Below are 11,766 nucleotides of genomic sequence, written 5' to 3'. Positions count from 1 at the left end.
TGATAGGACTCCTTCAATACATAACCATCTCTCCCCTTTATAATAGTTATTCATTTTAAATAGCAATTCATCCCACATTAATAATAGACCTCCGGATGAGCCTTCCGACCCTACAAACTCCCACCCCACAGCATCACTCCCCCAAATATTAGCTATATCAAACTTAGTCACAATTTGCATTTTAGTTTCAACCAAACCTAACATATTCAGTTTTTGCTTCTTTTTTAATTCTTTCACCATACTCGACTTTCCAACACCCCGCAACCCCCTAACATTCCAAGTGCTAAAAATCATTTTAAAATATTATTACACACCTTTTTCAATTTTTTGGGTCTGCATCTTTGTGCCTTCTCTTTCTGCTTTGCCAACCTCCTTTTTTGAGCTAGTGCTTCGTTCTGTTCTTGAAGAATGGCCATGATGTCATCTTCGTCGTTGTACTGCATTGCTCCTGATTCAACCGCCAATTCCCACGTCTTCCTGTTTTCAAGCATCTGCTCCTCCCGTTCCAAATCTTTTATTTTACTGTTTCCCTATTTTTCGGCGTCAGTATCCACCATACCCTCGGGCCCAGTACTGCATCCATCAAGTCCCGTACCACCGACTGTTATACAGTCACCCATGGCGTCTCTTCCATTCTTGACAATGCTTTATTGAAGGTCCGTAGTACGACTAGTATCTATCCGGGTCACTACAGGTTTGTCCACGGCTTTCTCTCCTGGCCCACCATCCCTTGGAGATTGAAACCTCACTATCGGCATCACTAGTCGGCTCGCCTCATCCGTCGTGCACTCCATGAGGGTGGTTTCCGTCGGGCGAAGCTCAAGCGCAACCTTCACCGTCGCAGGCCCGCAATCATACTCGCCTCCACGATCCCATCGCTGATCCACGGTTCTGAGCTTTCCATTGCCGACCGAATCAGGCATACTGTCCCGGATTTGATTCGCCTGATCCACCTGATTCTGTGTAGCGTCGCAAATCCCAGGAGTGGGTGAAAGCTCAACCCGACTTGGAGTGACCCAATCCGCATCCACCAACACCAGCCCACCACGTCCAGCATCTTCAGTATGCAACGGGCTTCTGTTTAAGCTAGTTGGGCTCAATCTACCTCCATTTGCACAATTTGCACAAAACACTCTATTGGGCCAGCCAACAAGCTTTTTTTGCTGTCCTGTTTCCCTCCAATAGTTACCTTTCTTCAGCCCATCAATGCTGTAATCCCAAGTAATAGTATTTTCGGATTCAGCATCATTTATTAGCAAATCATTATATCCCCTCAAATCAGCACTTCCTTCTAAATTAGGATCATCCGTTTCTTTTTATTTTTGAAATTGAATTGAATTGCAATAACTCCATTCATCTTTATCTTTATAGTATACAAATGGGAAGCTCATTTGCTGACGTGGCGCTCATACGTTGAGTCTGGGAGTTTTTTTGCTTACGTGTCGTCACTAGAAATTTTTGGATTTATATTTATAAATTATAAATTATTATTTGCTTAGGTTGTTATTTTCAAATTTTAAGTTTGGGTTGTTTTACTTAGGTTGTTATTTTTTAAATTTTAAATTATTTTATTTGTTTGGGTTGTTTTACTTAGGTTGTTATTTTTTAAATTTTAAATTATTTTATTTAAGTTGTTATTTTTTAAATTTTATTTAGATTTTACTTAGATAGTTCTTTTTTATATTTTAACACTATTTTTTAAAAATCTGTTAATTCTTTTTAGAATTATTTTTTAAAATTTTGTTGATTTTTTTTTAAATTGCAGCTACATAAATTCTTTTAAAGAAATTTAGAGTTTTAAAAAAATTTACGTTAATTATTCTTCGGTTGTTACATACTAATATTACTATAAATAAAGATTTACGTTAGTTTAGAATTTTTAAATTATTATTTGTTTGGCTGATTTTTTAACATATGATGCAGCGTTTGGTGTAACGCCCGGTTATGGACATGGGAGGTGTTTAACAGACTTATGACGGCGGTTAGTTGACGGACTGAAATCGGACGGTGCGATTTCGATCAGGCGTCAGGGGGCACAAATCGGACCATCCGATTTGTGCGTGGTGAGGTCGCGTGCATGGTAAACGGACCGTGCGATTTCAGGCGTGGGGAGATTTTTTTTTTTTGGCCCAAAGAAATCGGACCGACCGATTTTTGGCCTGATTCAAAAAGAGCCTCAAATCGGACCCAGCGATTTCTGGGTTTCAAAAATTTTTGGGCGGGCTTCTTAGTAATCGGACTGTCCGATTTTCTTGATAAAAAAATTTCGAAAGAGGATGCAAGCGGTCGGACGGTCCGATTTGAATGTCATATATATACATATGTTCCTTCGCAGACTGAGCAGCTCATTTCATTTTCTTCTTCTCCGGTGTGACTGTGTATATAAACTTCTTATCTCCGGATCTCTTCTTTTAGTTTGTAGATCTGCTCTTTTCTATTCTCATGGATGATAGAGTAAGATTAAAAGTGTATTATCATGGCCAAATTTTATTACAAACATCAGAAGGAGTTAAGTTTGTGTGTGAAAATCCGTTGGATATTATTATTCCGTTCACACTTTCATTTGAAGAATTAAAAGGTGTCATTTCTGAGAAGATAGATTCTCAAATATCTAGTAGAGTGTCGTGTGTTCTGTACAGATATCCTGTACCTGTCTTTGGTGGGTTCGTGCAATTTCAAACGAAATACGTGACCGACGAAGCGAGCATGCAAGAAATGTTTTCAGTGTATCTTGAAAGTCGGTCGCGAATATCATTCATCGAACTGTATGTCGAGTTCGAGCAATCTGCAGTGGACCGAGACATTGAATTGGAAGATTACAACAGTGATAGTGAAGAAGAGTTCGAAAGTAATTACGAGGTTGTTGATCCGGGTGCAGACGAAGATCAAGCTGACGAGGCTATGGTGGCAGATGTGGCAGATGTGGCAAATGCACTAGCAAACCAGCAGCCTTTTGTGAAGCCAAGTTTCATGCGATTGTTGGATTTGGAGGCTATGCATGAGCCGGAGTTTCCTCAATATGTAAATGCAGGTGAGCCATCAATTTAAATTAAGATTTGTTATAGTATGATTTGAGCATGAGGTTTGAGTTTATGAGAAATAGTAGAGACAACGGTAAATAGGCCAAATATAGCATGTAATAAGTTAGTCTTCTGTTTAGTAAGTCAGCTGGACCTGGCGGTTTAGCCGGACTGACCAGTCCAGACGGACCGACCGGTCCAGACGGACCGACCGGTCCAGACGGGCCGACCGGTCCAGACGGATTGACCGGTTCAGCTGGACCGACCGGATCAGCCGGACCGACCGGTCCAGACGGACTGACCGGTTCAGCCGGGCAGCTCAGTTCAACCGGACCTACCGGTTCAGCCGGGCCGACCGGTTCAGCCGGACGAACGACATCGTTCTGTGATTATTAGTTTATTAGATTATCACTTCTGACAACTCTAAAATTTGTGATGTGATTGCAGCAGAGCTTCCGCTTATGCCAGATGGCGAATTTACTGTGGGAATGGAGTTCAGTTCTAGGGAGGCAGTAATTAAGGCGATGAAAGATTATACAATCCGCAGAGGTGTAGATTATCGGGTGTATGAGTCAGAACCGACGACATTCTATGCTAAATGCACCCAGTATGGTGCAGGATGTGATTGGCTGATCAGGGTGACCAAAATGTCCAGAAAGTTCTGCTGGGAGATAAGGAGGTACAATGGAAGTCACACCTGTACTAGGGCCACCATTTCTCAAGATCATGCGAAGCTGGATTCCAACACAGTTGCAGAAGCAATAAAGCCATTGGTAGAAGTTGACCCGTCTATAAGGGTGAAGTCAGTGATTGCGGAAGTACAGGCAAAGTTTAACTACACCATAAGTTATCGCAAAGCATGGTTGACAAAACAGAAGGCAGTGGAGTCAATTTTCGGTGGGTGGAAAGCTTCTTACGAAGCCTTGCCGATATGGTTTGAGGCTATGTGTCACAAGGAGCCATCCGCAGTCGTTCATTTTGAAACGATGCCTGCGTATCAGGGAGATGACTTGGTTCCTAATATTCGTGTACTACACCGAGTCTTCTGGAGTTATTACCCTTGTATTAGAGCATTCAGACATTGCAAGCCAATAGTGCAGGTAGACGGAACTCATCTGTATGGAAAGTACAAGGGTTGTTTGTTGGTTGCAGTCTCACAGGATGGCAACAACAACATAGTGCCGATTGCATTTGCGATAGTTGAGGGAGAGACATCTGAGGCTTGGCACTTTTTTCTGAGTAACCTCAGACAGCATGTTGTGACACGTGATGGTGTCGGCCTTATCTCCGATCGGCACGATTCTATTAGAGCTGCTATTGCTCGTAGTAATGGAGCTTGGTCTCCTCCAAGAGCATTCCACATGTTCTGTATCAGACACATAGAGTCCAACTTTCTTAGGAAATTCAAGGCTCCGTATCTGCAGAAACTAATCGTCAACATCGGTATGGTAGTTATGATTACATTTACTCCTGAACTCAGTTATTATGATGAGCTTTTTTTAAACGTGGGGCTTTTTTGATTTGACAGGATACTCGTGAACAGTTCGCGAGTACGAGACACGTTATCAGCGTTTACGCGAGCGGGGTGAGGCTTATACCGACTGGTTGGATCGGATTCCGCGTGAGCAGTATGCGTTAGCGTTTGATGGGGGATATCGATGGGGTCACATGACAACGAATCTAGTGGAATGCATCAACTCGGTTCTGAAAGGGGCTCGCAATCTTCCAGTCACGGCACTTGTTAAGGCAATGTTTTACAGGCTTAATGAGTTGTTCACCCGGAAAAGAGCCGAGGCCGAGGCTCGGATTAACGCAGGTCATGTGTTCTCTGAGCTTGTAACCTCCAAACTGCATGCGAATCAGCGGGCAGCAGGTAACATCCAAGTTAGTTGCTTTGACCGACAGAACGAGGTATTCGAGGTGCGTGAGTGTCCCAGTGGTGTGGAGTATGCCGTGGATCTCCGTCGTCAACGGTGTGACTGTGGTGAATTTCAAGTGGACCGGTTCCGTGTCGACATGTGTTTGCTTGTTGTGCAAACCAACGACTGGATTGGCAACTGTATGTACATGATGTCTACAAGATGGACCAGGTTCGACGAGTGTATAGGGCTAGGTTTAGGCCCCTCGAGAATCCCACAACATGGCCTGTTTATCATGGACCTCGATTCGTAGGTAATCCATTCCTTCGACGGGTGTCTAAAGGTCGGCCAAGGATGACTCGTTTCTTGAATGAGATGGACACTCGGATGTTGCGTGCTCCTAGGCGATGTAAGCAGTGCGGGGCCGAGGGCCACAGTCGTAGTAGATGTCGTCAATGTGGTGGTGCAGGTAATCCGGGTGCGACAACCCAATAGGGCTCCAGTTTTAGTGTGACTTTCAATATTTTATGTATGGTATGACTTTGATATGTGACCTTATGGTATGACTTTCATATGTGACCTTATTGTATGACTTTCATATGTGAACTTACTGTGAGTCCAACACCTAAAGCATAAATAAGTCATCCAAGACATAATAAAAAAGTCCACTGAATGCACAAGTCCAACACCTGATAGATACATAATAAATACGATACAAATAACTAAATCCAAGACATAAACCATAAATGAGTCCAACACATTGTACTTAAGCAAGTCCACTGAATGCACAAGTCCAACACCTGATAGATACATAATAAATACGATACAAATAACTAAATCCAAGACATAAACCATAAATGAGTCCAACACATTGTACTTAAGCAAGTCCACTGAATGCACAAGTCCAACACCTGATAGATACATAATAAATACGATACAAATAACTAAATCCAAGACATAAACCATAAATGAGTCCAACACATTGTACTTAAGCAAGTCCACTGAATGCACTAGTCCAACACCTGATACATAATAAATACGATACAAATAACTAAATCCAAGACATAAACCATAAATGAGTCCAACACATTGTACTTAAGCAAGTCCACTGAATGCACTAGTCCAACACCTGATAGATACATAATAACTCCAACATCATTTTCTCATTGCCCATTTTACTTCTTTGACTAATTTCTTGCATTTCTTTGCAACCTTTTTAAAAGCGGATGGGGTATACCGATTGGCGCTCCGACGAGGGGGGTCAGCTCTAAGGTTGTATCCTTTTCCTTTTTCACCAGTGGGTGTACCTAACCACGTCAATAAATCAATAACCAACTAACTAATCAAATAATCAATATACAACTAATCCGATTAACAACTAATCAAATCAATAAATTCGACCACCAACTAATCAAGTAAACTAATCAACTCATATAATCAATAACCAAATCCAATCAGGTAACAAATTCTTTTACCTGCAGTAGGCGTTGAACCATCACCCCCATCATCTTCATCCTCACCATCCTCCTCATCTTCATCATTGTCCTCATCATCATCCTCATCCTCATCCTCATCCTCATCCCCATCTGGATGGTCAACCAGATAGTCATCATTGTCCTCATCAACTGGCTGGTAGCTCTCTAGAATGAGATTCATCGGAACACGGCGTGAATTTCCACTATGTATGATCCCCCTCGTGGCATCATCACTCATACTCGAGTCAACAGAAATCCTACCTCCGGAAGTACCAGACGAAGTGATCTGTCGAGGTCTCGCATCCAATGAAAATCTACCTGGAGCAATCCCACTCGGTTGGGCCATCTGGTCGGTGGGAATGTTTCCGTATGCTGGGTATGAGTAACCTGACACAGGAGCCATGAATCCAAGCAACTGGCTAAATGAACCATGTTCACCTGATTCTTGGTGCGGGACATTCCAGTACTGCTGATGAACTGGAATACTCGAGTAATCCGCAGAATGCGTATCAGGGATGTATGGAGTGAACTGATCAGGCTCTTGTTGTGCATGTGTCTGTGAGGGAGGCGGTGGTGGTGGCGGTGGTTGTTCTTGTTGATTCTCCTGGTTAATCATAGGATCACCGTGCTGATTCTCTTCCGGTCCGAGCTGTGACAGATGCAAGTGGTCACCATATGTACGTCGGTACCAATGCAAGTAGATATCTAACTGATTCTGTGATGGCACCGTGTCTTGAACAAGAACATGACTAAACCGGTTCATCCAATGCATGACCCAGGATGAGTGGGTTCCAGACCAATCTTGATTCTTCGGACCTGTTAGAACTTGGCCGTGTGCTTCACCTAGGTCACGCTCTTGTTGAGGAAGGCCTTGAGTCAAGCCAAATTGCCTCCTCACCCTATCAGATGCATGCCACTCAATACATTCAAAGGATATAAGCGGAACTGTGGCACTCCAAATAGCCGAATGCTGACGGATGTCAGCAGGAATCACGTCTGGATCGGTCCGACCTATTGCATAAGGCTCCCAAACAAACTGCACACATTATGCACGTAACCGAGGATTACACAATGAATAATAACACGGCTAATTGAAAACAACTACGTATTTATTACAACAGACCTGTCCTTCTTGCAGAGCATCCAGGTTTCCCCTAAGGTGCTCAAGTTTCCTCAATCTGTAAGGCCAATTCTCACGTTCCCAGTTATGCCACCTAACATCATGCACTTCGTTAATTTACATTTATCAATTCCATTTAAGATACACTATTATAAAGCGTTTAGTAATTAAATTTACCTATTTGCAATCGGAAAGATTCGAGGATTGCTAGGAATCGGCGCAAGGAACGGTAGGCGGATCCAAGCCCAGGCAAGCAAGAGTGTCAACGGACCATCAATCTCCTTACAGTCGACACGAGTTGCCCTACACAACGCTCTGTACAGGTGTGCCAGGCAAGCCGAACCCCAACTAAACTGTATTATCCCGGCAAAGTTACGGAGTAATGGGAGAAACTTCCAGTGCACCCCTGCTCCAGACTTATCTCCAAACATTACTGTCCCAAACAATAACATTATGTGGCACTTCACGTACCTCTGAATCTGGATATCATCAGCCAACACTAACCGATCCTTCAATGCTCGAAACCACGTCAACTTGATGAAACTTCCCCTACAGTCTGCCTGCCTAGGTGCAACACCAAACTGATCCAAGCATTCAGCCTCTAACGCCTCATAACTACTCAGTGTCGGTCCCGTAACTGGCAAACCATTCGTCGGAAGACCATAAATTAACGCCACATCCTCCAGTGTCACAGCACACTCACCAACCGGAAAATGGAAGGTATGAGTCTCGGGTCGCCATCTCTCAATCAGAGCATTAACCAATGCAGCCTGACATTGGACAACTCCAATCTGTGAAACATAATAAAATCCAGTGTCCCGTAAAAACCCCTCCACTATTGGATTGTACCGATCCGGCGGCATGTAGTGGTCACATTGCAACATTCTAGATCCCTAAACAAATACAATAATATTAATAAATTAACAAATTAAACTTAAAAGAATCGAACTTTCGTTATCAAATAATCAGCCACACATAAAAATCAATAAATATATTAATAACAACAATATTACAATACTTTATACAAATAACTATTATATTATCCACTAATACTCAATTAACTAACTACTCTATTTTATTCTATTCTAACAACAAACATACAATAATAAATCAATCACTAATCCTTCATTAATTATTTATATTAAACCTATAACATAAATAATTAATTAAACAATTTTTAATTCATAATATTTATTTACGAACGACTACTAATAATAAAATATTAAGTAACTACAGATAAATTATTTATTACTAACAATTAAAACTACTTAACTTATTCATATTCACATACACGTACAGCACAGCACATTAACACTACTATGTGTGTTCTATTTCTACTGATAGTTAAATTAAACGCTACTAGCAGTAATAATTATTATTATTACAATAAGCGTTATAACAATTAATATTAACATTACTTATTCTATTTATTTATCATACATCCAAGATTTTATAATAACCGTATTATTATTAGTAACAATATTATTATTGTAATTATTCTATTAATAACAATAATTAATTTATAATTAATTTATTATTATAATGTAATCTCTGAATAATCTCTAATATTATTTTAATTAAACTCAAATATCTAAATATTATTACTCCACTAATTCCTAACTAACATTATCATTATAATAAATTATTACTAATTTCTAACATTATAATTATTATTTTAACTAAAATAAAAAATTTTGGATTAAAAACTTACATAATTAGGATGATCAAGATAATTAGCAATATGGAGTTCTGGACGATTCACATCTTTTATTTTTCTTATTTTAGGCATTCTGTGTGGTCCAATTTTTTTGAGCTGAAGCCTTCAACAATGGAGTACACTACCGTGGCTTGGGGGTGGGGTATATGGGAGAAGAGAAATGGAACAAAGTGAAAGTGAAATGGGAAAGGGAAAGTGAAACTGGCTTAAGGGAGCTCGGATGGTTGGGATTTGATCATCGTTCTGGACCAACGTGCATGCTCGACACGTGGCTGGGGGGCGCAAATCGGACGGTCCGATTTGCGTACCTTCCAAGCCTAAAATCGGACCATCCGATTTCAGTCCCTCAAAAGGGACCGTCCGATTTCTTCGATCCTAGCCGTCACACTCCGGTTATGCACCATGCAGCCCCATATCGTTGTTATACACCACTTCTCTCCCAATATTAAAAATAAAAAAGTGTTATTTAGGTTGTTATTTTCAAATTTTAAGTTTGGGTTGTTTTACTTAGTTTGTTATTTTTTAAATTTTAAATTGAAGTCAACCAAATTTAAAAAAATTTAGTTATGATGCAACTATAAAAGGATAAGTTATGAGAGATGTAAAGCACCACAATTTAAAGTACATCAATCTCTTTCTTTACATATATCCAAAATCTCCCTACTTATTCCACTGGCTGGTATTCACAAAATTGCTTACATCAATCCTACAATCGACAATTTGTGTGTACGTATACGAGTGATACGGTCATGGACACTATCAAGTTACGAAAATTCTCCATTGCTCAATTGAGATGGTTTGGCTCGATGAAGACGCGAGTTTTCTACTAATATCCTTTTATCCATAACTCCAAGGTTATTTATTTATTTTTTTAAATTAAAGTCTATGTACATTGGATTAGATATTGAATAAGTCTATATTTTTAACTTTTTTTATGTTATTTTCTTTTTTAAGCCGGTATCGAATAAAGCTTGGTGTCATTGATGATTCTGACTGTGCATGTTATGTAGTCTTTGACAAGGAGGCAAAATAAGTTTTGGAAAAGAGCTGTGTAGAGATACTTGATCCACTCCTATTGGTAAGATCTAACCAATATTTATTTCTAAAAGCATTAGTGAAGATATTTTTATTGGTACTTTTTATATTATTTATTATTAATATATTATGTAATACCCTGCAGAAAGGAGATCTATCGGATACACCTACACTTTTACTCAACCTAATTGATAAGATCTTTCTCTTCATCGTTGAAGTTTAAATATCTGATAATCCATATTTTTCACCTTCTTATAAAGTTAAGAAGATGACTGATAATGTGGACCTCATAAATAAATTCAAAGAGGCTCACCCTATTCAAATTATGAGTATATATAAGTGTACTTTCTATTAAAAATTAATTTATTTTTTGCTTCCTTGGTCATTAGTAGTATCTAATTTATAAATAATAATTAATTATAATTTTAGGATGTTGACTACATTGGTGGTTTGCTTCCAATTTCAAAGACATCCTCAATCATTGAAGGGGAGAAAGTAGAAGGTGCTAAAGTATTTGTTCAAAAAATAAATTTTTTTTGTTTGTTTTCTCAAAATTAGATCTTAATTTTATTCAAAAAATATTAGTGAGATAAAATCAAAGGTTAGAAAGAAGTCTTTAATTTAACGTGATTTTTTGTACAGAATTTGTTACTTGAATTCCAATGAAGTTGCGGCCAATGATGAATCCGAATTGTTGGAAAAAGCTATTACACCAACTAAGCGACTATCCTCGGAGTCGGAAGATTCGAAGGTGGAAGGAGATACCTCAACTTGCAAGAAGATCAAGATTGAGAAAGAAACTTGAGAATTTGGATGCACATGTTTTGGAATCCCTTTTAGAGTCTATCTAATAGAATAATGCCAAGCATATGTTTATTTTGGTGGAAACATTGTCTTTTCTTGAGATGTTATTTTTCTTTTGGTTCTTTTCGATTTTTATGTTTGGAATTTAGAATTTTTTTAAATATAAATTGAATTTATTTGTAAATAGAATTATCAGTCTTATTAAAATGTGAAGTTATTTATACTATTTTAAAAAAATGTAATACTGTTTAAATTTTAGAAAAAGTATAATAAAGTTAATACTGTTTATGATGAAACTAAAAAAAATCATTTTTAAATTTACAAATTTCTATATTCCTAATGGACAACGGACGTTTGATTAGAAAATTTTATTTAAAAATTTAAAATTTATATTAGCTAATTAGAAAATTTTATTTAAAAATTTTAAATTTGAATTTCTAATACTAATTTCTAATTAAGTTTTTAACCATTTCGATTTTTAAATTTAAATTTTTTTACTTGCCACATTTATAAATTTTTATTATTATCTTTTAGATTGTAGAAGTACTTTCATCTTTTTCTCTTTTTTTTAAGTATTTTTTTCTAAATTTACGTAATTTATAAGGTTATTAATTTTTAGATTGTATTTAATTTTATTTATTTTTATCGATAAATAATAGGATTGATACTATTTATGACGAAACTAATAAAAATTATTTTTAAATTAACAAATTTCTATATTCTTAATGAATAACAA

At 38.3% G+C, this 11,766-nt stretch overlaps 1 protein-coding gene across 1 annotated transcript; it reads left to right on the top strand.

The window, feature by feature from the left end:
* The first annotated feature begins 2,706 nt into the window (after positions 1-2,706).
* On the top strand, positions 2,707-5,192 carry LOC112779110 (uncharacterized). Its single transcript, XM_025823363.3, has 3 exons — positions 2,707-3,031; positions 3,468-4,463; positions 4,564-5,192. Exons 1-3 carry the CDS (start codon positions 2,707-2,709, stop codon positions 5,190-5,192), a joined length of 1,950 nt encoding a protein of 649 aa, XP_025679148.3.
* Positions 5,193-11,766: the final 6,574 nt, after the last annotated feature.

The sequence above is a fragment of the Arachis hypogaea genome, chromosome 19 (assembly GCF_003086295.3).
Source record: "Arachis hypogaea cultivar Tifrunner chromosome 19, arahy.Tifrunner.gnm2.J5K5, whole genome shotgun sequence".
NCBI classification, from domain to species: Eukaryota; Viridiplantae; Streptophyta; class Magnoliopsida; order Fabales; family Fabaceae; genus Arachis; species Arachis hypogaea.
This window is presented reverse-complemented; position numbering and strand designations above follow the sequence as displayed.